The sequence below is a fragment of the Pseudochaenichthys georgianus genome, chromosome 10 (assembly GCF_902827115.2).
Source record: "Pseudochaenichthys georgianus chromosome 10, fPseGeo1.2, whole genome shotgun sequence".
NCBI lineage: Eukaryota > Metazoa > Chordata > Actinopteri > Perciformes > Channichthyidae > Pseudochaenichthys > Pseudochaenichthys georgianus.
The window spans coordinates 17,001,751-17,029,251 of record NC_047512.1 but is presented as its reverse complement, the minus strand read 5'-3'; the positions used below and the strand labels follow the sequence as shown (position 1 = coordinate 17,029,251).

The following is a 27,501-nucleotide window of genomic DNA, read 5'->3' as shown; positions in this document are numbered from 1 at the left end:
TCTCGTCCCCCATACTTTTGGGATATAGGTGATTTGTTTTCGTCTACAGACAATTTGACCACCAGTCACCAGGTTTAAAGGGAATCTTTGTCATTTCTAATCAGGGAAGTTTCTTTATTCCCCTTCTTCGAGTGTAATCTGATCCACACCTGTCCTTTTGGTTTACCTGTGTTCATGGCAGACTACCTTACAACCTTCTGTCGTGACTTTGATTTCTCCCCAATGCTAATCACGTTATCTAATAAACGAAAGCAAACACGCACACACACACGCACGCACCACACACACACACACACACACACACACACACACACACACACACACACACACACACACACACACACACACACACACACACACACACACACACACACACACACACACACACACACTCGCTTTTCCTGAACTCCTCCCTCACCATTTTGCCCTCCCTCTTGATTTTTTTCAAATCTGTTATTTTGCTGTGTGTTCAGTCAGTGTTGCAGCCGAGCATATAGTCGCAGCAAACATTTCAGCAGCCAGACCCGCGTCTTTCTCTCCGCGGCGGCAACACGTTTTTTACATGCTTCGATTTAGCTAGCGAAAACGCGCTTTTTTCCTCATTCCTATTTCATTTCTAGGCAATACTGATTGTATATCCGATTAACAACACGTTTTGTGAAAAATAACCATACAGTATACATTTTAAACGACATTTATTAATTTAGGAGAAGACATCTGAATCCGACTGGACTATAACAAGGTAAGGGCATGTCTGGCGCAGTTTGCACCAATATATGAATGTTTTTAGATATTTAATCCACGTTGCAGTCATTTGAAATGCCTTTTCCTCTTTGCCTGTTGCGTGGAATATCCCAAAGCGCCTTTGTTGTATTTAATTACGGGCGTAATAAATAGTAACAGTCACATTTGACATGCTTTGGGTCGGTCTGCTAAGAGTTGTGTGCATACAAATGATGCCTGTCATATTTGTGTGTGAAACTGCACTCAAGGGTTTGGTTGAATGAGGATTGTATTGGGTTTCTAACTGTGCCAGACTGCCAGTGTATCAAGTGCAAGTTGCTTTTTTGTTGACATGCCAGCAAAGAGTGAAGGGCAAAACAATCCATGTGAATTCACTTTCTGAGTCTCTCTGCTAACTGTAATATTATATTTAATTCAGTTACAGTTGACATGAGTGGACAGCACCTGCAGTTTCCTTATTGATTATCTCTCTGTATGCCTGCAGGATTCTGCAGCCAGCCATGCATGCATGCAGTGCAGGGAGTCTATGTCCTTGTTTAGCCTTAGGAGTCACACAATAAAACCACCATAGCTACAGTGTTGTCACCACTACAGTATGTACTGTAGACAACCCCAGTATGTGTATTCCCATCATCTTGAATGATTTAACAATACATTCAGCCTGTCAAGACAGGTCCACGCGGTTCCTCCAGACTGTGGACTCTGCACCAGTCTAGCTAGTTTTCTTTAGTTAATATAAACACTGATAACTGACAAACACACATGGGCATGCTGCCACATTTCCAACAGAACCTGTTTTCATTTACCTTCTCCCACAGACAGACAGACATTAACTGCCTGGGGAAGCTCCATTCGTTATAGGGCGCTATAATTATAATGCATAGTTTTCTGTGCCCCAATGGCTTTTCCCTTTCCTGTAGTGTGTTAGATAGGTTTCTGTGCATGTGAATGGTCTGCAAAGGCCAAAATCCCAAAGTTGAACTGCCTGAAATGCCTCCATTTGACTCTTTGTTTCCGTAACATAATTACATCACTATGTAACACTTGCGCCTCTATTGGCTATCGCTCCAACATCATTTACAGAATAGGCTAAGGGGCGGGACCTCTCTAAGCAGCTGACCAATCATAACAGAGTCGGCCAGCTAACCAATCAGAGCAGACTGGGCTCTGGTTTCGGACAGAGGGTTAAAAGAGGTGCTGCAGCACAGGCAGTATGAGGAGAATAAAGACCTTTTTGAACACTCAAACATGTAAACATGTCACAGTAGAGCAGTGGTTCCCAAACGGTGTGCCGCTGCACACTGGTGTGCCGTGAGTCAAGTCCGGGTGTGCCGTGGGATTTTGTGACAACTATACGTTATTATTGCAATATACAACTACACAAAAATAATTATTTAATTTACTATATCAGTACACACCTGCAAAGAACACATGCTAAGGTCAGCTAACGCACATGCTATTTGTTGTTTGTTTATATCACGTAGTGGTCTGTTCTTCTTCTCTGTCTTCCGGTTGTTGCCTGTTTTGAATGACAAATACACACTACCGCCGCCTGCTGGTAAGGAGAGTTATTGCCACTCACGCATGCGCAGTTCGTACGTGCTCGGCGAGTAAAGTAACGAGTTACTTTATGTAGATAGTAACAAAGTAGTGTAATATATTACTTTTTTTAAAGTAATATGTAATATATTAAAAAAAAAATAGTAACGACCCCATCTCTGGAGTTGGCGTTCTCTACTCTGATTTACATGAAGAACAACAGGAGGTCACGGCTCTCTGTTGAACAGGACTTGCGAGTGGCCACCAAGGATTAAAAAATTATGCGTGCCCCGACAGGCACATGTATCTCACTAATTTGTAAATCGGCAAAATATTTACAATAGCACATGTTTCAATGCTGATTACTGAAATGTTACATTTATAATTTGTAGTTCAGGACAATGCAGTGCAGCTTCCTTGCATTGACGGTTCTCTGTGCTGAATTTCTGCTGACTTTCCATTTTTAATGTTGTGACCTGTCTGGTTTAAATGAGTGTGTTGCTGCTTTGATGAAGCCTAATTTGATAACGTTTTAAATACATTTCTGAAATACGTCATTAATAAATATTTCATGAGTAATATAGTTGTCTTTGTCATATTTTATTTGGCATTAGTAAATAATTATGCACATGTACAGATATTTTACATGATATGAGTGATAACACGTGTTATAAGGGCTATTTTGCACAATAGGTGTGCCTTGAGATTTTTAATTGTCCTTTGGTGTGCCTTGGGCACAAAAAGTTTGGGAACCACTGCAGTAGAGGCACGAAATACAAATATCAACCTGAAAATTAGCATTATAGGGCCAATTCAACTTTCATAATCTCACTACAGGGAGGTAAAACTCCAAGCTCACAACCAGCAAAGTCAAATATAAAATCTCAAGGGCCTATGCCTAGTTCATATTATGAATAAAAGTGCAGCGGGCAAGTTAAACTGCATGTATTTCATGCTTTTTGTATGCTATGATGGAAAAGGCTTGTTGTATGTTTGCTTGAATTGGAGCGGTGGTGCTTTAATGAGCCCAAAGGATTACTGATACTTAACCTAATTATGTTGCTCCCTCCCTCCCTGCTGCTAGCTCTCACTCTCATTATAATTTATGGATCTTCTACCTTGTGCTTTTTAATCAATCACCTTGTCATTGACATTATCCTGTCCTGTACCAGTTCTTGTTTACTGCTTTCTAATAAATCATCAAAGATCATATTTTCATTTTGATAGCTACAGTATTCATTACAAAACATGTGCCTCTGAACAAGGAATTCACCAGGCTTTTGGAGAGGGGGAAACTCCAGATTAAAAAACTAAACAAAAACTCTTAGAGGAATTTTACAGATTCTTGCGACTCTTGAGTATGGGCTTAATGTTTTTTTTTTACAATGTATAAAGGATAACATCACTTACTCTGTTTCTCCAGGTGGTTCTCCATAGTTTTACGATCTTATTGTTTTCTTTGTCGATCTGCTGTATCAAACTAACACACCTTTTAACATATTAACAAAATGCTACAGCAATAATGGGGCAAGCTTAGATTTCTGAATACCAACATGTATTTTAGTTCTGGAAGGTTACCTGAATCTTCCTCGTCTTTTCAAAACTTTCTCTCAATTTAAAATGTTGTGCTCAAACCTTAATTGAAGCTGTTTAGTCCTTTTTTGAATTACGACCATAGACTTTACGACACATACTTTTGTTTGTATGGCGGTAGGAGGAGGAAGGTGACGTGATTTTAAGAGAGACATAGGACACACTGTTTTTGAATTATGACATGTTCTTGCTTGATTTTTAACTTCTTTCCCCTGTTCCATTTTAACTGATTTTTCTTTTTTTGCCAATTTGTCTATCTCTAAGTATTTCGACTATTTCAGCTAAGTTTCCACACACACACATGCACATGCATTTTCTCTTGAAGACTGCAACTTGTTCTACTTCTGTTGTTCTCTCTGCAGAATTAGCCAATAACATTTCAATACCTGTTTACACATTCAACCAAATTCTCCACAATCCAGAGCTATTCACAATAAATCCACAAATAGAGCAATCTTACCTTTCTGACTTTAATCTTCTTTCAGTACTTCAATTTTTCAAGTATTTCGAATTATTCAACTGACACTTTTTGTCTCTGTCAACCTGTTTTGACACTTTAAATGCATGCTTATCAAGTGTTTCCAATCTAGTTTCTATAATGAAAATAAAGTACAACTTTAGATTTGTATAACTTCTAAACAACAATATGGCCCTCGCCCACTGGGAAGAAGTCAAAGGGGCAGACACCAACATAATTCCCCTGCTTAACCATGATTAAGCAGAAAACGGCAAAAGGAAACTCTAAAAGGAGAAATAACAGCGGTTTTGCATTTGGTTATTTGTTAATGTGTCACCTTACCTTTCACTTAATGTGCGGCCAACAGTTTTATTGATATATCTGTCAGTGAGAAGCAGATAAGGTGCTGCACGCGGCCGACTGTCCCTCCATAAGGCAGACGTCAGAGCTCGCTGAAGGTTACCCCGCCGGGAGCCCTTTGGTGCACTGTGTTTGATGATGGACGCAGTGCGCCGGAGTCAACAGCAACCCCCCCCCCCTCTTCCTGTCCCACCTACACGTTTACCCCCCCACTGCTGGACCCCCTCTCCTCCCTGCAGACACCTGGAGCAGCAGCAGCATAATGACGTTGTAACTGAGGCACTCAATATTTATTCAGCATGCCGCATCCCTGCAAACGTCTGTTTATGTTGCATTTTTAAAAGCCGGACAAATTCAGTGTGCCAAGATTATTTTTACACAAAATACACCTTCTTACTACAGTTTTCCTTTTTATAATTGTGGGGGAGTAAAGTTGAGTTTCATTTAATAAAACATATAGATCATATTACATTTTTATTTTATTGACGAGTTGATCAATGAAAAATAACTTCTATAAGCTTTAAGTCGTTTCGCATAGAGCACATTTTGTAGTTATGAGTTAATATAGATATGTCATATATGTATAAAGAAGACCACTTGGTAAATTCTATTTTTGTATTCTTACTCATTCTTGGCAATTGAAACGCTCCGTGTATTTTTTCCTTTTTAATGAACTTGAGCGTAAACAAACTTTTACAGGGGAAATTATATGAAAATAAAAACATATTTTAAACTCAACACCGGCTATCCTTTGTAAATATGAAAATGCAATCCTCAAATTATATTCCCTAAAAGCAAATGTAGTTTGTAGAAATTATTCATTTCCATTGAAAAACATTAAAAATAATCATATACAATTATTTCCCAGACCTACTATCTCATATATATTTTGTTTTACTTTGAGAAGTGTTAACAACAAAGAGAGTTTTAGTTTCAAACTTCAAGCATCAAGCCTCTCTTTAGAGAGCTCTTGATCAGTGTTTAGCTATAAGTACTTATGTATAAGAGTACTTCTCACTCGCGTCCTTCACTTCATCTGCCTCCTAGTTATTTGCTTCTTGGCTGTTTGTTGTGTTTGTGGATCGCTTGGCCTCCTCATGTTTTATCTCCACTGTGTGCAATATTACAGCCTGGCACTCGATGTTTCATTCCAAACTAAAGGATCTGCACTTCTAAAGAGAGCGGTCTCTTAAAAAACACTTGAATTAGATATTTGTTGGGTTTTGAACAACGTGGAGACATCTTTAAAGATGGCGTGCTCTTGGATTTAATATGGGGGTTATACCTGTCTGCTGTTGTCGGTAAATGATTCATTGTAAAATGTGCTGATAGGTCTATGTGTACTTAACATTTTGGCACACACTTCCATGTCTCTTCCAGGATGAATTGTGATAACTTTGGTTAGCCTTTTTTATTCATGAGTAAGGTCAAAATGATAAACGGTCAAATGCATTAATTTATGACTAAATACCTGCAAAACTAATGATATTCCATCAACCTCAGCTGTTCTTTGTGTTTAGTACTAAGTATGGCATAACTTTGGCCAAAACTAAAATGTCTCTATCAAGTAATCTGCTAATTATATCCTATATTAATTAGTTAATCATTTGGTCTATACAATTGAAGAAATGAATTAAAGATGTCCGTCACAGCTTCTCAAAGTCAAGTCGAAGTCTTCACATACCTTGATTTGTCAATCTATAATGAAAACACATGTTTTAAAGTACATATTGGACAGACTGAAAGCAGCAATTAACACCATTTTTGTTTTTAAATGATCTGCATGAGTAAATGCCTGGATCATCAAATTATTGGCAATTGTGTTTGTGTTACTCGACTAATTGATGCATTTCTATTCTAAACTTAGATGTTGAACATAGTAAACATTGCCCTGCTAATCATGAGCATGTCAGCAATGCTTTGTTAATGTGAGAGTTGAGGTTAAAGAGAAACCTACTAATTTAACATACTTACTGTTTATTTGAAACTCCATTTGATCACCAACCAAAGTAGGCATATCACAATGTAACCAACATACACAATAAACCATAGCTTAATTTCTATGTTTTTTAACTGCATGCATACATCACTTTTCAGTACCCTTAAATGCCCTAGTAGAGGCCAAAGGTGAACATAAAAAGGGAAGGTGAAACAGTCGGGGACATCTTCCAGAGTGTGAAACTCTTGGAAAGCAGAGCCACAGCAGTAAATATCAGCTAGTGGAAGGTCGTTACTCTGTATGTCCACAGCTACAGGGTGACATATTAACTGGAATGGCACCGGAGGGGAGCCAGCATTGCTGCGTAGCTTTCCAGGAAACGCTCGTAAATGCAACTGTGCGCCATTTGGTGTCTGGTGTGGCGAGAGCGAGGGGAGGAAGTGAGGGGTGTTGCTCGGGAGCATTTTGATGATGTGGGCTGCATATTGAGCTGCGTCGTCAGGGTGTGCGTAAGCAAGGGCGCTTGACAATGATGTGGACCTGAATGCAGGACAGGCAAAGCTGCAGGAGGAATGCTTGTTCTGTCCCCCTGGGAAAAGTTTCCATCGATCTGTAGGTAGGCTGTGGGGAGGAGGTGGAGGAGGAGGCATAGACAAGCATAATGGTAAAGCAAGCAAAGCAGTTGCTGTACCTGCTCATCTCCCATTCCTGCCTCTCTTTTTTTTGGGGTTGGGATGTGTCTTTGTTCTTGTGTTTGAAGGTGGGTGTATCAATTCAGCTCCCACCTCCCCCTTATCCCTCTGTCTCCCACTACACTGCGGTGTTCTCCTTCTGGGCTGTCTATCTCCACACACACACACACACACACACACACACACACACACACACACACACACACACACACACACACACACACACACACACACACACCCTCGTTCCGTCACATTCTCCCCCCCCCGTTGGTTCCTCCGTCTGTGTCTACCGCCATCAGACGCAGCAACTGATAATATCTGCTCCAGCCCCCCCCTCTCCTCCTATTTCATGCTGTACTCTGTACCCTCTCCTGCATATCTATTGTTTATTCACTTTGTGCATTAATGCAGGACTATGTTTCAGACAGGACAGTGGTACTTCCTCTTTAATTTTAACCAACTCCAGAATGCAGTTTGGACTTTGCCCTCTCTTTTGAAGCTAAATGGCAGTTTTGCATCTGAGGGTATCTTTATTGAGCCACCTCACTGATTGTTATCTGTATTCAGTTAGTGTCTGGGCACGTCGCTCTGATCCCTGCATGCATCCCCCCTCCTTGCATCACACTGCAGCACAGTCCACTGTTTGAATAAGACATGACTTCCTCGTCCGCGTCCACGAGGAGCTGTGGGGAGTCAGAGTTGTTGTACAGTTTGAATATTAGCATGTGGCTCAGCCATGACTGTGAACAAATCCAGAAAGGAACAGGGACAGGCTCTGTGGAGGGAGGAGCTGCTGTGGAAACCGCCCTGTCATTGGTCATTTATTTGCTCTGCGTGCCTGCAAGACGCTGTCCGATTGGCTGCAGCCGTGCATTGAGTACAGCAGCTGCAGTTGTGAAGACCCACCCCCCCTCTCTTTCTTCCTTGTCTCTTCTTTCCTACTTCTTCCCTTCACATTAATAACTGTCTGGGAATCATCAGTGTCGACCACACACTTGCCAGCCGGTGCAACTTCAAGGACACAGCTTTTCACAGAATATTACAGCATGATTCATGTCAAGTTAGTCAATTACTTTCTGCTCCGTGGAGCTCAGGGGAGTTGAAGTGACGTCTCTGTCCTGCCTGCAATCTCCCTCCATCCTCCATCTCTCCCTCTCTCTGTATCTCTCTCTTTCTCTCCCTCTCTTGTATCACTTAATCAAGACATAGCTTGCCCTTTCCTGTTCATTGCTGCCTCCCTCCCTCCCGTTTGCTCTGTTCCCCTATTTGTTTGTCCTCGCTTTATTCTCTTTGGCTCTTTCCCATCCACCCTCCTGCCTCGTGGTCCTCGTCACCCTCTGTTTAAACAAGCTCCACACGAGGTTGTAGCTTCACATTACAAGCATTTTTTTTTTTTGCCAACGCTTTGATTTAATGTTCTCTTTATTTTTACAGTCCACAGAGAGACAACAAGCAAGGACATGCAGCAGAGAGGTCAGTGAAGAGGATGACAACAGAAGAACAGACGACAGCGAAGGAGGGATGAGAAAGAGACTGAAATAAGAGGAGGAAGTGGAACTCCAAAGTGCCTACTGCGAGGGGTCGTGTGCTGCTGGATGAGCGCAGGACGGGGCTAAGTGTGTGCTTGGCCTTGAATGGAGGCTGTATTTTATCCTGACAGCCACAGAGTCATCCATCCCACGTTACTGAGCTGCAGTCCCCACATACCTTGAGCTGAAACGCCTCCTCGTCTCATCACTGCAAGGACACCATCCCCATAAGGTTCTGCTTTTGTTTCTGTCCCACAGAAATCTTCTTTCTCAGGCTACTCTGACATAACCACAGTGACTGCCCCGACCCTGGCCATGTTGACGTGAATGTAACAATGACATACGGTGGGTGTCAGTCCATTCAGGTGAAGGCACAGATGCTCTGTGTGCAACAGTGATAGCTAGCGGTAGCTTCTGCTTTTCCTTTTTTTTGCTCTTTGAGACGGAGCTGGCCTCTGCTCACAGTTTGCCCCCTTTATCTTGAACTTCAGCTGCCACTTTTCCCAGGAAGAACTAATAAACATCCCCTAAAATTCTCCACCCGAGAGGACTTGCTGCCTGTTCAAGCTGAGGAAAGACAGAACATTCTTTTAGCTTCTGTTTCTGTGTTGCTGGGGATTTTTTTCTCTTGCATCAGTATTAGTCACCCCTGCTCTCGCCAGACAGTTTGTTTGTGAGCAACTCTGATGGCTGTCAGCATGACTATGGGACGGGACACCAAATGGCTGACCCTGGAAGTGTGTCGTGAGTTTCAGAGAGGCACCTGCTCGCGATCTGATGCCGAGTGCAAGTTTGCTCACCCCGCCCGGAGCTGCCATGTGGAGAATGGCCGAGTCATCGCCTGCTTTGACTCGCTCAAGGTAACAATGCAAAAGATATTACACACACTGTTTGCTCAGACATTGTGATTGGTGTCAAGCTAGTTGATGACTTTTGGCACACACAGATACACACAGGGTTTCCTGTTTGTGTTTTACAGCAGAAGTGGTCTTTGTTTCAGGTGATGAGGCCCACCTATAATTATATTTAACTTCACCAAGGAGGAAAACTACTGGCCCAATTGTTATGGAACTTGGTTAAAGGCTATAACAAACGCCAAGGTAGACTATTACATTTTTAATGAAATCTGAATTATTTCTCACTTTTGTTGACTTTGCGAGACGGCACGGCCTTGGCGGAGGTCATCATCTCTGAACGCCCTTCTGGTTAATGAAGCTATTGTTGAGGGTGTCATCTGCTGATTAAAGTGTTAGAGGAGATGCGACAGTATGCGGGTGTCCTCAGCTATATGATGCAAAATGAACTCGAAGCATCTTTTCTCTCTTTTTAGATAAACATATTTTTGTAAATGTAATACACCAAACTAATTCCTGGAAGCTTGCACACATGTTTGTTCAGCTGATCCAATTACAGGTTTCTAATTTATTAAGAATGTCTTTAATTTAATCATATCAAATATCTCCTTGTGATTCAGCGGTTACACAATCATGTTTATGGTAAAGCTTCTTGTCAACTATTGAAAAAGTCTCCCACAGAATGATCTCCTATATCAGCTGAAAATTACTTTTCTGGCCTGTCATCATGGAGTCTAAAGCGATGAAAACGGTGACATGAGGTGTAAAACATGATGCATTTAAATGTGACTGGTTTAATTTGAGCACCTCTAAGATCAAGGTCATTTCTGCATCTATTAGAACGTATGGATGAGATGGTAAAAGAAAAGGTAAAGAGAGGTGGGGTGACTGTCGTTGTGACACACAGTGGTGTAATACAATAAAATATATATTAGAGGGATAGTCACCATTATCGTTAGGTCTCTGGTGTTGGACACATATCTGGTCATGATATGAAAGTTGTACAGGGGGGTGTCCTCGCTTTTCTCCTAAAATAGGATGTCCACACTCACTAATGTCTAACAGGCTGAAACATATTTGATGTAGTTCTCACTAAAACCCTAGCTCCTATCTACAGAGCTGAGCCTGGTTGTTGCTATATTGACTTACAGTTTAATACTAATCATCACCTGCATTACAGATGTGCTGTTATCATGTCTGACCACACTTTCCAGCCAATCAGAATTGAGGATGTATTTCAGGTGCTGTGTTACAAATTGTCACTGTGCGATAAAACAGGCATATTACCACATGACTTTTGGACTTTGAGGTGTTCAAATATTGCAACTTTTTTGGCTTCTACAATCACTCTGAAGAACTTCAATGACATCTTCTTTGTGATGTTTGTGGCTGTACTTTCTGTTAATTTGACACGAGAAAAATAGGATATAGAAAACTAATCGGTGGTCATGTCAGATCAACAAACCATAGGCTTGTTTCAAACATTCAATCAATTAAGGTTTCTCTAATACACACATGTAGATATGTATAACAACTTCAGAGTAATGATAAAGATATACATTGTCCATGTTGCATTGCATGATTGACATTTCTCGTAAAGCCTCTTTCCCAACACTCTCTCCGTCCATCACCGAGCTGCTTCAACATCACTTCAGCTGATCCACCACAGAACCACACTAGCCCCACTCTTACGTAGAGGAAAAACAGCCTGGGAAGTGATCATGCTTTACTGTAGAAGAGCTCCGACTATCAATAGCCATTTCTCTTAAATTGAGAAAACACTGCTGTTGTGTTTTTTTGTTCAAAATGCTTGCTTGCAGAGAAGAAGTGAGACCCAGACAAGGGGCTCTCTGTCTGAGTGCAGCTGCTGTCTCCACGTTTATTGAGTTAGAATTTATTATTCAGCCATTTTTCTGTGTTATGTCCTCCAGAGCAGGAGGGAGATGGAGAGGGAGAAACAGAGAGGGGGGCCTAGCAACAGCACAGGAGTGCGTACCCATTGGATAGTTTGATCTTCCTGAGTGGCACGGCTGTTTTTAGCACGGAGCAACAGTCTGGCTCTGTACTGGTTGCATTGATGGGAGAAAGAAGCTAGTTGTTTTGTATTACATGCAGCGAACAAGCATTACAGGCTATTTTAGGTTGTTTAACACCCCCCGTGGTGTGTTGTTAATTAAACAAAGGACTGAAGTTGGTGACAGTTGAAGGTCAAAGCAGCTTTCTTTATCAGGAGCTGCACAGGGTTTTAGTGCCTGCAGACTGTGTCAACAGCAGCCACCTCCATAGCCCGTTTCTACCCTCTGTGTTGTTCAGGATTACTCTCAGCTGACGGCCGATGTTTTTGGTTGACTGGCTGGAAAAAACAAAGAAGTGCCTCGTTCAACAGCATCACTCCTTCCTCCTGCTCCCCGCCCACCCCTCCCTTCTTTGTTAATTTTATGGATTTATCTGCTAATGGCCTCCCTCCTCATCATCCCTACCATATCTGGCATCTCCAGGCAGGTTGGAGCTGACCGCCGTCGTTCTCTGCTGCTCCTCCATTATCTCTGTCTGGTCATTCTGAACCTGCTGCAGAGGGGGGGGGGGGGCTCTTTTTACCTTGTTAACTGGAGTGCTGCTGTCATCTCCAATGATTAGTGTGGACATCACATCTGCCCGGCGTGCAGCAGATTCAACTGCAGTGTCACTTCTGGATGACATCATGGTCAGGCGGCAACTAACTATCATTTTCAGTATCGATTAATCCATGGAGCGTTTTAACCTTTAATCAAATTAACATGACAGACAATAGATAAAAAGGCCAAAGACGACTTCTTTAAAGTACTGCTGTTGTCTAATCAGAAATTGGGCCCAAGAATAAATAGTTTACTATCATAAACGGCAAAGTCAAAACAGGAAATCTTCACATTTTAGAGGCTGGAAGAAGCATATTTGTAGTAATATCTTTACGATTAAAGACGCACCGGCTGAGTAATGTGGATCTCTGTACCAAAATGCATTGCAATCCATCTTAAAGTTGAGATTACAAATTAAAAATGTCCTCCTCTGAGCAACATGAGTGTCTGAACACATTTGCATCTTAATTAATCCTACAGTTGTTGAGATAGTTCAGTCTGAATCAAAGTGCCATCCCATTGTATACAATTCATTTAATTTTGAATGATTATTGGTGCTACTGCCACAAAGACGACCTGATATCTTGCTGTCTTCTGCAGAGTCTACTATTAACCAAGAATGTAGGAAATTATTCAGACCATAAGGGAAAAAGCAAGTAATAAATTCACATATATTATAGTGTAATTCATATGTAATGCTGCGCAGGGTAATCACTGTTCACGGCTCTTCAGCCAACTGCACAGGATCTCTCCCACACTGTTGCAAAAGACAAGACTATGCTTTATGCAAATGCTGGCAAAATGACGTTACCAATAGGCAAATGAGCGTATAACGGCCATGATGGCAACTTTTGGAGATTGTGCTAACTGCTTCCATTGGAAAAGACTTGGCAACGCAGCACAGGACACACTGCGTTTTGTTTTCCACATCTTCGTGCCATAAATCAAGCCCTCTAATTCCCAGCAGATTGTACCAAGTGTCAGACAGAACTGCATAGTGAAAGCAAGCCTTAAAGATAACCAATAAAAAGGCTGACAGTGTCATTATTTTATAACCATTCACATGTACTTCATATTGAAAGCCAAAAGAAGCTTGTTTTTTTACCACTTTATTATGGCCAGTTTTATCTGTGTATTTATGATTTGATCTCCTCTCTGATGCAGCACTCTGCTGCACTAACAGGGACTCTCTGTGTTGCGTATTGTGTTGCTATGGCAACCACAGGGAGATTCCTGACCCATTACTCTCCTCAACGCCACGTTTCATCGGCCTCCTCCTCCTCCAACCCACATTTTATAGCCTTTTTTAAAGGTTTTGTATCTTTCCTTTCTTTTTGTCCAACTAATTTAGCTGAAGAGCACAGACTGCATGAAGTGCTACATTATTAAGTGTTTTTCCTTCTCCGTGAGTTTGAGGATTGCTGGGCTCGTGGGACTCACTCCTCATTACAGACTCATCCCTAAACACACAGCCTGCTGACGCAAAGCTTGCTCTCCTCTCCTGTGTAGGCGAAGGTGTTTGTGTAAGCCAATCCGACCGTTTTCAGGCTGCTACATGTTCTGCTTGTGTGCTATTGTGAGGTCGTGTGAATCCCTCCTGGATGCTGGTAGAGGACACACTGCAGATGTCCTATATAGCTCTCCTGCTGCTGAAACACTTTGTGTCATCATCTCGGTGCGACATCATCCATCACCGTCAGAGTCTCTGCACCATGACGTCACTTTGTCTTTAGAGTTTTTTATTCTCTGCTGCCAGTTTGTGCGGCACTCTCTCCAGCCCCTAATGAGAGCTGGTGGGTGTGGGTGTGGTTAGTCGCTCAGTGTTGATACTTTAGCGGGTTAACAGCTCATCTGCAGGGCCAGACAGCTGCTGTCAGCCCAGGGGTTTAATGGAGACTGCGGAGTGTGTGTTGACCTGCAGTGTTCCTGCAGCACCATCTTCACCTTCCCCACACACTCCAGCAGGGAGCAAGGACACAGCTTTAACATTGTGCTGAGGTAAAATCAATTGCTTTAAGATAAGTGGCTCAACATCTGATTTAGGGATTCACAAGAAGACAAAAATGACAAGTTGAAAAATGAGTTGGAAAAATACTTTTGATAAAAATGGTTTATGGCTGCTCAATTAGGATGAGACTCGGTAGACTAAAACACAGAACAACAGCAACATAAGTAAGTTATTAGTTATTTGGCTAGAATTCCATTATACAATTTCACCATACTGTTTTTCAAGTGGTCCGATTGAAATATTAAACTCCTGCACCTTCTCTCAGCGCTTGTTTTCAGGAATTAGGATCTCTTTTGTACTTTGGCTAATCCAAGGTCAGGGGGAGGGCGTTCCTATTGGCTGTTCTACAAATGCATGTGCATGTCCCTTCAGATGTTGAATGACTGATTCAACAGTGAAATGTCCTCCAGGCAAAGTTTATTTTCCAGCATTGGCCACAACTGCAAATAAGGAAAATTAACTTGTCAAAAAGAGAGACAGGCAATATTTGCAAAACATCCCAGACAGAGAAATGTTGCTAATAGTTTAGCTTCTAGTAACCATAGCTTGCACAGTGTTATCTAAAGGGACCACATAGTTGCAAAGGAAACAGAATGATCAAAGAATTGCTGCTATAATGCTAATGGTATTGTAATACAATCAGAATCGAATGATGTCTGAATGAATAACACTCAAAGGTGACTGTTTTACCTTCTCCAGAAAAACCGCCTACACTGGAGTACCCCTTGAGTTTCATTATGTTATGTTTTTGCCCAATGACGCCAAAAATGAACTGCCTTAATCACTGATACCGTGTGCTGTGTTATGAGCTCATCAGAGGAACCTCAACTGCAGTTCTACTTTGGTTTGCTTTTATACAATATTCCATTTATTTGATAACCTGAAATGACGAGTGAGAATGTTTTTTATAGGCAAGGCAAGGCAAGTTTATTTATATAGCACTTTTCAACACAAAGCAATTCAAAGTGCTTTACAAAAAATGAAAGACATTAAGAAAACGGCATTTAAAATCAGTCATTAAAAAGAAAAGCTAATAAAATAAACATTAAAAGAAAAAATACATGGATAAAAGTTAGTGTAGTTTAAGATAATAATAATAATAATTTCAATTTATATAGCGCCTTTCACGAAACCCAAGGACGCTTTACAATGGGAAGTTACAAAACAAAAAACAAAAGGTAATAATAAACATACAGAGCAATAGCAGGAAATAAGTGACTGTAAATTAGTTGAGGCCAAAGGCCTGAGTGAACAGATGGTGTTTGAGGTGTTTTTTGAAGGTGTCCAGAGTGTCTGCATTCCTGATTGCAGAGGGCAGAGAATTCCAGAGGGTGGGGGCTGCGACACTGAAGGCTCTGTTGCCAAATGTTTTCAGCTTGGAGCGCTGGATGGAGAGCAGCCCTTTGTCAGAGGACCGCAGGTGACGAGAGGGGGTGTAGGGCTGAAGGAGGTCAGAGATGTATGGAGGGGCTAGGGAGTGGAGAGATTTGTAGGTTAGCAGGAGGAGTTTGTACTGGATGTGTGACTTGACCGGGAGCCAGTGAAGGTGGATGAGGGTAGGGGTGATGTGTTGCCAGGGCTTAGTGTGGGTGAGGAGCCTGGCTGCAGAGTTCTGGACGTACTGGAGCCTGTCCAGGGCTTTGCTGGTGACCCCGAACAGAACTCCATTGCAGTAGTCCAGACGAGAGGAGATGAAGGTATGAATGAATGTTTCTGCAACGGGGTCGGGGAGAGAGGGCCGGAGTCTGGAGATGTTTCGTAGGTGAAAGAAAGCAGTTTTGACAGTAGACCTGATGTGGGAGTTGAAGGTGAGGCTAGAGTCCAGAGTGACGCCCAGGCTGCAAACCTCAGGGGAAGGGTGGATGGAGCCGCCATCGATGGTGAGGAGCAGATCTCCAACCTTCCGGAGCAGTCTTTTTGGGGCCACAACCATGAGCTCTGTTTTGTTATTGTTGAGTTTAAGTAGATTTTTTGACATCCAGGCTTGGATGTCGCTGAGGCAGTTGACAAGTGACAGTGGGGGTAGCTGGGATGATGGATTGGTACTGATGTAGAGTTGGGTGTCGTCGGCATAGGAGTGGAAGTTGAGACCATGTCGGCGGATGATTTCACCGAGGGGGAGCATGTAGATGTTGAATAGAAGGGGGCCGAGCACTGAACCTTGCGGCACACCCTGGTTCACAGGGGCTGGGGGAGAGCTGGATTTTCCGATGGTCACAAACTGTTGCCTGTTGGAGAGGTAGGAATGGAACCAGGAGAGGGCTGTACCAGAGAGGCCAAGGTAGACGGATAGGCGGTTGAGTAGGATAGTGTGGGAGACTGTGTCGAATGCGGCGGAGATGTCCAGGAGGATGAGGATGCTGACGAGGCCTGAATCGGCGGCTATGAGGAGGTCATTGGTTATTTTAATAAGGGCCGTCTCTGTGCTGTGGTTGGATCTGAAGCCTGATTGGAAGGGTTCGTAGAGCTCATGGTCGGACATATGATGGTGGAGTTGGGCAGCAACTGCTCTTTCCATGATCTTGCTAAGAAAAGGAAGGTTGGAGATCGGCCGGAAGTTGCTGGGGTCCTCGGGGTCCAGACCAGGTTTTTTGATGATGGGGGTGACCGCTGCTATCTTGAGGACGGCGGGAACCTTGCCTGATTCCAGGGAGGAGTTGATGATTTTAACAATGGTGGAGCAGAGAATGGGTAGGCAAGTTTTGACCAGGGCAGAGGGCATGGGGTCGAGGGAGCAGGTTGTAGCCTTAGCTTTTGAGACAAGTTTGGTAACCTGTGTGGCATCCACTGGTGCAAAGGAGGAGAGACAACATTGAGGCAGGTGTTGAGTTGAGCGAACACTGACTGGAGGTGGTGTGGCATGTGGATGGGATGGGGCAGAGGCCTGGAGTTCCTGGTGGATGGAGTTGACTTTGTGCTCAAAGAAGTCAAGGAACCTGGTGCAAAGCTCGGGGGCGTCTGCTGTTGGGGGGGGTCAATTGGGCGGAGTAGGCAGTTTATGGTGGAGAAGAGCATACGGGGGTGGTGTTGTTGGTCACCGATGAGTGAGGAGTAGTAGTGTGCCTTAGCTTTTGAGAGGGCGTCCTTGTAGGATTTGACATGTTCTCTATACGCCTTCAGATGGACGGTGAGGCCAGATTTTTTGTGGAGCCGCTCCAGTTGGCGGCCAGAGGCTTTCATGGCACGGAGACTGGTGGTGAACCAGGGGGCTGAGTGGGTGAAGGAGACAGTGCGAGTAATGAGGGGGGCAAGTGAGTCGAGACTCAGGGAAAGAGCAGTGTTGTACTGGGCTACCAGTCCGTCAACCGAGGTGTCAGGAGGATCGGAGGCCAGGTGGCTAGCTATGAGGCTGGTTATGGCTGATGTGAATAGTTCAATTAAAAGCAGCGACAAAATCTCATCTCTTGCTGTTTCATCCACATTTATTATGCAGAGAATCTACCTTACATGCACACGTGTAAGACTCAGGTTGCAGTCGCACACTCTGTCTGCCGTCAGACCAATACAAATGCTTTGACTATGCAAATAAGCCCAGCATGCAAAGCCGACATGCTGCACTTGTTAATGAATAGTCATGAATAGTTCTCTGTGTTCATTAGATAAGCATGTCTAATTTGGAATAATTAGTTGTTTTGTTCCAATTGAAAAGTACATCACTTAATCAAAAATGTTCTTCACTTGTGCGTAGCCATTATGTTTTGACCTTCTGAATGTGAGGAGTAATGGAGATGAAGAACACAATAATTAGCGATAGCATTGTTGCATTTCTATTGCTATAATAAAATGCTGTAGAAATGTACAATTATAATATAACCTATAATTATCTTTTACTGTTTTGAAATGCCTTTATCTGAATGTCTTTCATTTTTGTAAAGCACCTTGAATTGCCTGGTGTTGAAAGGTGCTATATAAATAGCCTTGCCTTGCCTTGCCTTGCCTATAATTGACAGGACCCATTTTTATCAAGTGCTTTTGCTTTTTAAAACTTTTGAGTTGTTTTTGCTAAAAGTACTTTCATAGTTTTTCTTACAAGTTTAAATGATGATGATAGATTGATTAACCTGATCTGAATTCAACCAACTCCATGTGCTGAAGTCAGTCAGATACATTCTTTCTATATCTTTCTCTTTCTGTTAAGTAGCTTATTTATTGAGTGGAACTAGATAAAAAAATGTCTCGTACAGGTCAGTGAGAGTCGAGCATGTGTTTTCACTCTCCAGCTTTATCTCTTGTCAGCGAGGTTTATCTGACTCTGCTGTGCTTCTGGTTCAAATACTCCACCTGTCATTTCACAACGCTTTAAACGTAACTTGTTAATGGTACAAAGTAGGAAGTACAGTTTGACTCAATGGCTCAAAGTCATTTTCTTGTAGAAACATGAAAAACCTATTGACTTTCTACATTACTGTGTTGCTCAGATCGTTGTTGTTTCCAGCATAGCGTACTTTTTAATGATGAACATTTTAGAAAGTGGTTTCACATTTCTCATGAATAATCCAATATGCAGTCTTCTGGGACTTCATTACTGCTGTATTTCACCAGAATGTACTGTACATATCTTGCTCTGTAAACACCCACGCTTCCTGATGTTTAGTTGAACATATTAAGCTTGATTACAGTGATGAGCGCTCTATGTCAAGGCACACCCGTGATTGATTTAGTGTCACATGACTCTCAGTGTCACCCCTGCTCTCACACTGCTCCTCCCTCCTTCCTCTCTCCTCTTCAGGGGCGCTGCACCCGTGAGAACTGTAAATATCTGCATCCACCGCCGCACCTGAAAACGCAGCTGGAGATTAATGGGAGGAACAACCTGATCCAGCAGAAAGCCGCGGCGGCCATGTTGGCTCAACAGATGCAGTTCATGCTGCCTGGAGCCCAGCTGCAGCCCGTAGTGAGCATATTTAATGTGTTTCAACATTTCATTTATTCAACAAAGTATTAACTGCACTGTGTGTACTCTGAGGTATGTTTTAACCAAAGTGGCATTTATTTGGTAATAATATAGGACTTTCATTAAGTTATGCCCCCAGTAAATATATATGTACTTCTGTTCTCCAATAAAGATGAAATGGGAGATCAAAAATATTATTTTTCTATCCCTTACTTTAATGTATATAAAATATTGAAATTCATTTAAATAGCCAAAACATTTAATTGACCTAATACTTTGTGACTTATCCGTTATTATTTATTTGAGTGTTTTTCATATTTTTGGTTAAAACTCATTGAGGATCATTCAGCGACAGGGAAGGTAGCTTTGTTTTTATTCAATTTAAAAGTAAATGTGAAATTTGCAATCAAAACTGACGAGCTTGAGCTTTTAAATATTATTAATTCAATGTTAATGTTCAAAGTAATTGTACAACTTCAAGTAACTACATGGTTTTCAATGCTGTCAAAAACAAAGTTCTGTTTATGTTTCCACCAACTCCTGTCCTAACGCCAGCGAAAGCTCTGCTATAACTTGTTGTGTCTCTTTGGTCTCTGCGCTGATGTCCCTCCCTCAGACAACATTCCCGATGACGCCCTCTCTGGGAACGTGTCCCAGTATGGCCTTCAGTCCCTATCTGAGCCACATGGGCCACGGCATGAGCCTGATGCCCGAGATGCTGACCAGCGCCCCCCTGCTGGTCCCTGGGAGCCCCACCGGCCTGGCTGCCATGGGCAACGGCACCTCCGCTCAGAAACATTTGCGCACGGACAAGCTGGAGGTATGCAGTCCGGGGCAGTTGTTGTGTTTCTATGTTTGGCCGATATGTGATGAAGGGTAAATGTTGATCACAGCTCTTCTGACCCTCAAGATTCAAGATTGTATTCAAGATTCAAAGGTTTTATTGTCATATGCACAAAGCTAAAGTGTAGAAATGGCAATGAAATTCTGCTGACCTGAGCTCTTCCAACAATGCAACATATATAATAAAATACAAAATAAACAGTAGTGCAAAAAGTCTACATGTCAATAGAATATGGGATATGTACAAGAACAGAATATACAATTAAATAATGTAAATTAATACAAAATTAAATACGGTTTATTGCGGTGATAACTATTTATATAAATGAGTATATTGCAAGATGACAACAGGAATGTTTATCGGGGGACTTAGCAGAACTCAGGTGTTTAGCAGTCTTATGGCCTGTGGGATAAAACTGTCCCTGAGTCTGGTGGTTTTTGTGCGGATACTGCGGACAGAACAGTTTGTTGCTAACAGTTTTGTCTCGCAGGTTTGTCGAGAGTTCCAGCGCGGTAACTGCACACGGGGCGAGAGCGACTGCCGCTACGCTCACCCTCTGGAGGCCGGTATGGTGGACTGCAGCGAGAACTCGGTCATCGTCTGCATGGACTACATCAAAGGCCGCTGCAGCCGAGACAAGTGCAAGTACTTCCACCCTCCGGCTCACCTGCAGGCCCGGATCAAGGCTGCGCAGCACCAAGCCAGCCACAACACAGCGGGCACAGGCATGGTGAGACACACACACTCAGGACTCTGTGTTCTGCACACCAACAAATTCAACATTACGTTTTTTTTGGGCCAGTCATAAGAAAGCTAATGTTAGAAGAGGACTTTTTCAGTAATTTAACATTTCGAGAATACAGCTGAAATGATGAGAGCACAGATTAACTTTGAGTATATGTGCCAACCCTTAGTATTTAGATTAATTCGCAGAAGTTCAACGTTTCTTCCCTTAATTTCTACTTCAATCTCAACATTTCCTTCAATTCGGAAATGCAAAAAACAAACCAAAATAACTGGTTCCTCCTCTGATAATGAAATTCAACATTATTTTTCCTATTATTTTTGTATTAGTGGCCCTTACATTTTCCCATAATGACATTGTGAACATGCTCAGGTGTAAACCCGAAATTAACTCACTTTCTCAGAAGTTACAAATCAACATTCTGCTCAACCCAGCAGTGAAACAGGAGAAGATGTTTTAGTTCTGTACGTGGATGATGTTTACTGATGCAATGAAGGATCAGGGTATCGCAGTATCCCTTAGCCAGCTTGCAATGTGATATTGCAGTCTAGGGGATTATGTTTTTTCATGAATGTCTCCTACTGTGCATGAGACTGAGCCGGTGCTCTCAGCTACACGGCTAAAGTTAGCATTGAGAGTAGCTGTAACATAATCAGGTCAATCTGCAGTGCTGATGCAGGAAAAACAAGAAACGCAGTGCTGGAAAAAGATGAAGCAAAGTATAATGAAAGGAATGGAAAACATATGTTATCCATGGTTTTACTTTATGCTGTTATTTTTCATCTAAGCTTTAATTATTCCGGGTAATCAGGGAGGATAATTAAAAAGAATTATGAATGAAACATCCTAAAATGTGATATGTGTGTTTTTATGTTATAATTGTACTTCCCTGTTATAGGTCAATCATTCCCTTGGTTATCTTCCAATGCAGTTTGATGTTTCAGCCCTCTCCACATTAATGAATGAAATCATAGCGATAGCATTTTGCACTTGGCCGACCTCTGGGCCGTCCTGCATCACTTCAGAAATCTGACACACTGCAGCGTCCTCTGGTGGCGAAAACAGAAAACCCAAAATTAATTGGATGAAGGGTTTAAGGATTTTACAGTGAGATGGCACCAGATACTTTTACTAGTCATGAATATAATAATAATAAGAAGAAGAACAAGATACAAGAAAATATATAGTGATAAACTAAATAAGATGAGCTGAAAATAATTAATAACAAGCAATAGCATTAGTGAGAGGAAAAACTAAACAAAACACAGAAAAACATTTTTTTATCATAATAAAACCAAACAATAAAAGTGGTAGCATTACAGTTACCCTACATAAAAAGCCAAATGAAAAGATAGTCCTTACTTAATGTCCTAAGACCCAGTCTTAACACATTAAGACAAAAGACAGCGAGAAAAGTAGATAGAGTTTCAATAATCTTGGTGTTTTGTTTAAAAGCAATGCATTTCAGCATCGTTTGGAATTAAAATTGTCTAATTTTGCCAATGTTTGTCAAATTAAAAACATTATGTTTTGCAACCTTTTCAAAAAGTCATTCGAATTAAGGCAAGACATGTTTCTTTATAAAGTGTGTTTCAACAACAAGAACATTCAAAGTGCTTTACACAAATCTCTGAGACAAATAGCAAAAGAAACCCATCATAAAAGCACATGTAAACAAGATTAAAGACAGTCATTAAAGAACCAGGAGAATAGAAAATGAAAACAAGTGAAACATCATGTTTAAAATGACATATAAAGTTGTGTATCATCAGCAGTGATATTTGACATAATGGTGACTTACGTTGCCTGTAATAGATGAGTCCTCTATCTTTCCAGGTTCTCCCTCCGGGTGGCATGCAGCAGCTTCCAAAGAGGCAGATGTTAGAGAAGAGCAACGGAGCCACCGCCGTTTTTAACCCCAGCATGTTCCACTACCAGCAAGCCCTGGCTAACATGCAGCTGCAGCAGCAAACCTTCATCCCCACCAGTGAGTCCCTGCACACTGAAACACGATCATACTGTCACCACACATGAAGGTAAACTCAATCACAGAGCCTGATTCTGGCCAGACAAATGCAAGGGTTTCTTATGTAGTCACTTGTACAATACAGCTTTACTGTGTGTGTTTGCTCTCAGTGACAGCCTGGTGTTGCCTGCACTAACCTGAACCTGTTCACTCGCCTTGAACCTGCTGTTGCTGATTGCACCTTTTCTTTTTCCACATCTCTTTGTCTTTGTTTTCTTTTTGTTCTCCTCCTGCTCTCCTTCTCGTCCGCTCTCATCCATCTCTTCCTTTATGCTAACATTAACGAGACAGGCTCTGTTCTGTGCATGATGCCCTCAGGAGACATTGGTAGGTCAGTTGTATCAGAGCTGGAGATCAACGTGTTGGAACTATTTCCTTTCTACCGAACTACACCCGTAAACCGTATCACTACTCGGAAAGAAGTGTTCATGCGCTCATGGAATCCGTGACTTCGTCTCAGATAACTAATGTTACAGCTCAGCAGAGGAAGATGCTTTTAATGCTTACATCTTGCACTGTCTCGAGCCTCTCTTCCATGAGTAGATGCACACTTCCTTCTACGCAGTGAAATAGTAAAGAGAATTGTTCCTACATTAATCCACTCACAAAGAGGTGTGGGGATTATTTTATTTGGCGCTTTGAGCACCACAAGCTGAGCGCCATCTGTTTTAATTATACTAGAGAGAAGGCCGACATCATAATGACTGATATTTCCTACACTCAACATCCCCCACCAAACTATCTAGATTTATAAATATCGCTACAGGTAAGGGGACATTTTAATTTGGGGTGAACTGTCCATTTAATCCCTTGCTCACCAATGGGCTCAAAAAGAATAGAAAAAGCTTTACAAATGCAGTTTATTTAGTCAGCCAATGAAAACCACATTGACCATATATGGGGGTAAAGTAAGGAGCTTTCAGCCCATTGTCTTCTTCATTGCATCATGTCTATGTGTCATGTCTGCAATCACATTTATCTTTAATTTATTTAAGTCATTCATTTATTTCTCTGTGCACGCATGCAGGGTGTGTGTTCATGTGTGCATGCGTCTCTTGAACAGTGCCTGCACTCTGTGGTGAGGGGACTCTGCAGGTTATCCCTCCCCAGACCCCAAAAACCTCACACAAAAAAGGACTTATTTGAGCTGCGTGTAGAGCCACAACTGATCATTATTATTAGAAGTAATTACAGTTAAATCCAAACTGTGGTAACACTTTATATTAAGGTACACTTATTCACCATCAACTAGTTGTTGTTAATTAACATAATAATAGTAATAATACATACATATAGCTATTTTCCTGGTGCTCAAAGTGCTTTACAAACAAGTAAAGAAGATAAATAACAACATGCATATTAGAGTCAAACTGCTAGCTTGTTTGTTATGAACAAGACTTCACTTTAAAATAGGGAACACATTCGGAGTTAGAAATACCTAATTTTGAGTTATTTTGACTCAAATAACACTTGTAGCTTCATGTCTTGTTACATAAGAATAGACAATATTTGTTTAGTGTAATTATGGGAGAATTACTATTCTTGTGGTACTACTGCCTTATTAGGCCCATATTGAGCATATTAAGACCAAAACTCATGTACAACAACTTCCTTACTTAAAATAAATAAGCACTAATTAGAGGGTTATTAAGGAAAAACTCTTAGCTAATGGCCTAGTACTGGGAGAATATGGTATTGTAGAATAAGGAATTAATAAGAGTTTTATAATGACTAATAAAGAGCCAATATACTGCTAATATGCACGTTAATGAACAACTAGTTGATTGTGAATTTGTGTACCGTGGGGGAAACTTCTGAAGCAATGGAGAGTTAGGACTCAGAGAGACACGAGGAGAGCTGGAGCTTTGATGTCAAACACTGAGGGTTTATTTGGAGCTTCGGCCAGAGAATTGACAAGACATGTCACGGGCCACGAGTTGACCACACGGTTGAGATGCCAAATCAATTCTGAAGAACTCTTCTGTAGTTCCAGGTTTTAACTAGTTCAGAGTGTAAAAATCAACATTCTTCAATAGATAGACTAAACGGCTGAGGACACTGAATCACATTTGTTGTCGCGTATGGCTCGGGGTCATCTACACCCAGAGAAGGATGTGTTCCAGGTGTCCCACAACAATAACTATCTCTGACCGAGAGTTGCCCGGTCGTAAACTGGTAACAACAAAGTGTGTGTGTGTGTGTGTGTGTGTGTGTGTGTGTGTGTGTGTGTGTGTGTGTGTGTGTGTGTGTGTGTGTGTGTGTGTGTGTGTGTGTGTGTGTGTGTGTGTGTGTGTGTGTGTGTGTGTGTGTGTGTGTGTGTGTGTGTGTGTGTGTGTGTGTGTGTGTGTGTGGTGTGTGTGTGTGTGTGTGTGTGTGTGTGTGTGTGTGTGTGTGTGTGTGTGTGTGTGTGTGTGTGTGTGTGTGTGTGTGTGTGTGTGTGTGTGTGTGTGTGTGTGTCATTATTAAAAACGCGTGTTCTCTCTCTTATGGATCATTTGCTCCCTCCATACACACACCCTTTTTATTTGAATACAATCAGATGCTCCAGTCTGATCAGATTGTATGCCTGTGTATTGCCTTGTTTGTTTAACTATCATTTGTTGCGGAAACAGTGCATATTATTTTTGTCTTGCTAATCAGTAATGTAACTTTATTATTTGTTTGCATGTGTCGTTTTATTTGTTCATCCTGGCAATATCACTTGACATGTGCCATGACTTTTGATCAGACACATTTAGCCATGGTAACCATATCATTCCTGTCCCCCCTCCCTCCCTCCCGTCCTCCTCCCCTCCCACATCCTCTGTCTTTCGTCTGACTCGCCTGAATAAAAGTTCCCATGATGCACGGTGCCACCTCAACTGTTTCGTCGGCTTCGACCCCAGTCACCAATGTTTTCGCTGAATCTGCCGCCTTGAATCAGGTTTGCTCTTTTGTTCCAGTTCTCTTTTATTTTTAGAGTCGTAGTCTTCTTTAACTCATCAGGTTAAGGAAACCCCCACCTGTAGTGTCACGTGTTTTGTGTTCACATCTCATCTGTCTTCACCTTCAGGTCTGTTGTGTTCAGAGCAAATGATGACAGTTCAAATAAAAGCGTTCTGCATTTCAACATCGTAGTTTGGTGCAACTCGCCTCACTGTCTGTCTCTGTGGGCATACAGCAACCCCGCTATCATTTAAATGCTTTTACTTTTTGTGAATTCCCCTTAGATACAGTGTCAATGTGCTTTTTATCACAAAAACACATTACTCTGCAAAAGTTCTACAGTTCTCCAACCATTAAGGAGATATAGCGTTTGTCTATGGCTGAGCAACATGTGAACAATATTGTTTCCACTTGTATACATGTATACTTTTCAATTCATCATATGTTATTATTGTTTATATTTTGTCAGTTTTTTTAAACTATAATGTAATTGCAGTTGGAGGCTTTTCAAAATACATAAAAGCACACAAACATTGTCATGAAACTGGCTAAACATTGCAAATATTAACTGAGTCTCTGTCTCTCCTGCAGTAGACGCCTCCGAGCTCCTGACTCCGGATCCAGTGGAGCTCCAGTGCGTTCCCATGGAAACACATTTCTGTCCCGTCCCCAAACTGCTGATGGCGGCTCCGGTGGCGCTAAACTCAGTAAGCCTTTCCCGAAACCCTAGTTAAAGTCCCAAACCTGTGCACTACCAGGGCGGCCATCTTTCCTGAATGCAGCAAACATGTGCCTCTCCTACAGAGTGAGAAACGTCTTATTGTGAACGTCAGAAAGCTGCGAATGTTGACGCAATACAAGCCTGGACGTGATACTGTTGTACACTGACTCGATCAGGCTGAGCAATAGAGCTCCCTTGTTCTTACAGCCATATACACACACACACCTTAAAAGTGCAACACACACACACACACACACACACACACACACACACACACACACACACACACACACACACACACACACACACACACACACACACACACACACACACACACACACACACACACACACACACACATGGGTTGGAGCCATCAAATGAGGCGACCCCTGACTCTGACTGTCCCAAAGTCAAAAACTTTAAAAAGCTTATTCTGGAAATGAAAGTGACAAATGGACCTGCCGCTGGTCTAAATCCAGAGAGTGTTGTCAAAAGTGTTTCATATCATGTTTACGTTTCAAGATGGCTACACATGTGACGTTTGTGTTCTATCATGTTTCATTTAGTTCTCATCTCGACTGAAGGAACACCAAATTGTTGTTCATTTGTTGTGCCTTTGATTGATCTGCTCAGCTGCAGAGGAGACTTAGATCCAACATACATTGAAAGGTATCGCAAATGAAGACAATTACAGTTGTTACAATACGTATCAACCTATAGCAAGAAAATGTAAGGGAATTATATTAATTGCAACTTTAAATTCATATTGTTTTATGATCAATAAGTATGATTTGTATCCCCCTGGTTTCACAGTCAGTATCTGGTACTAACTGTATAAAAGCTGCAAATGAGGCTTTACTCTTAATGCAAAGTAACAACCTTAAAAAAAACACAACATTTGACATTGTAATAGGAGGCAATCACTTCGATACTCAAGGAGCTGAGTTGAGATATTTAAGATTATGGCTCTTAATTTCTTGATCTAAGAACAAACTGCCTTAAAAGCAGATGAGGTT

General features: G+C 41.8%; 1 protein-coding gene across 7 annotated transcripts; it reads left to right on the top strand.

Moving 5' to 3' along the window:
• Window positions 1-484: 484 nt before the first annotated feature.
• On the top strand, window positions 485-26,444 carry mbnl3 (muscleblind-like splicing regulator 3). Of its 7 annotated transcripts, none has more exons than XM_034093536.2 (9): window positions 485-742; window positions 8,759-9,713; window positions 19,060-19,224; window positions 19,841-20,044; window positions 20,559-20,798; window positions 22,650-22,800; window positions 23,131-23,166; window positions 25,674-25,762; window positions 26,356-26,444. In XM_034093536.2, the coding sequence occupies exons 2-9, from the start codon at window positions 9,540-9,542 to the stop codon at window positions 26,356-26,358; spliced, it is 1,062 nt and encodes a 353-aa protein (XP_033949427.1). In that variant the 5' UTR covers window positions 485-742; window positions 8,759-9,539; the 3' UTR covers window positions 26,359-26,444. The 7 variants fall into 7 exon arrangements, with proteins under 7 accessions (XP_033949427.1, XP_033949423.1, XP_071060722.1 ...); XM_034093532.2 differs by having other exon boundaries at window positions 22,629-22,800; XM_071204621.1 differs by having other exon boundaries at window positions 22,629-22,800; window positions 23,131-23,170.
• Window positions 26,445-27,501: the final 1,057 nt, after the last annotated feature.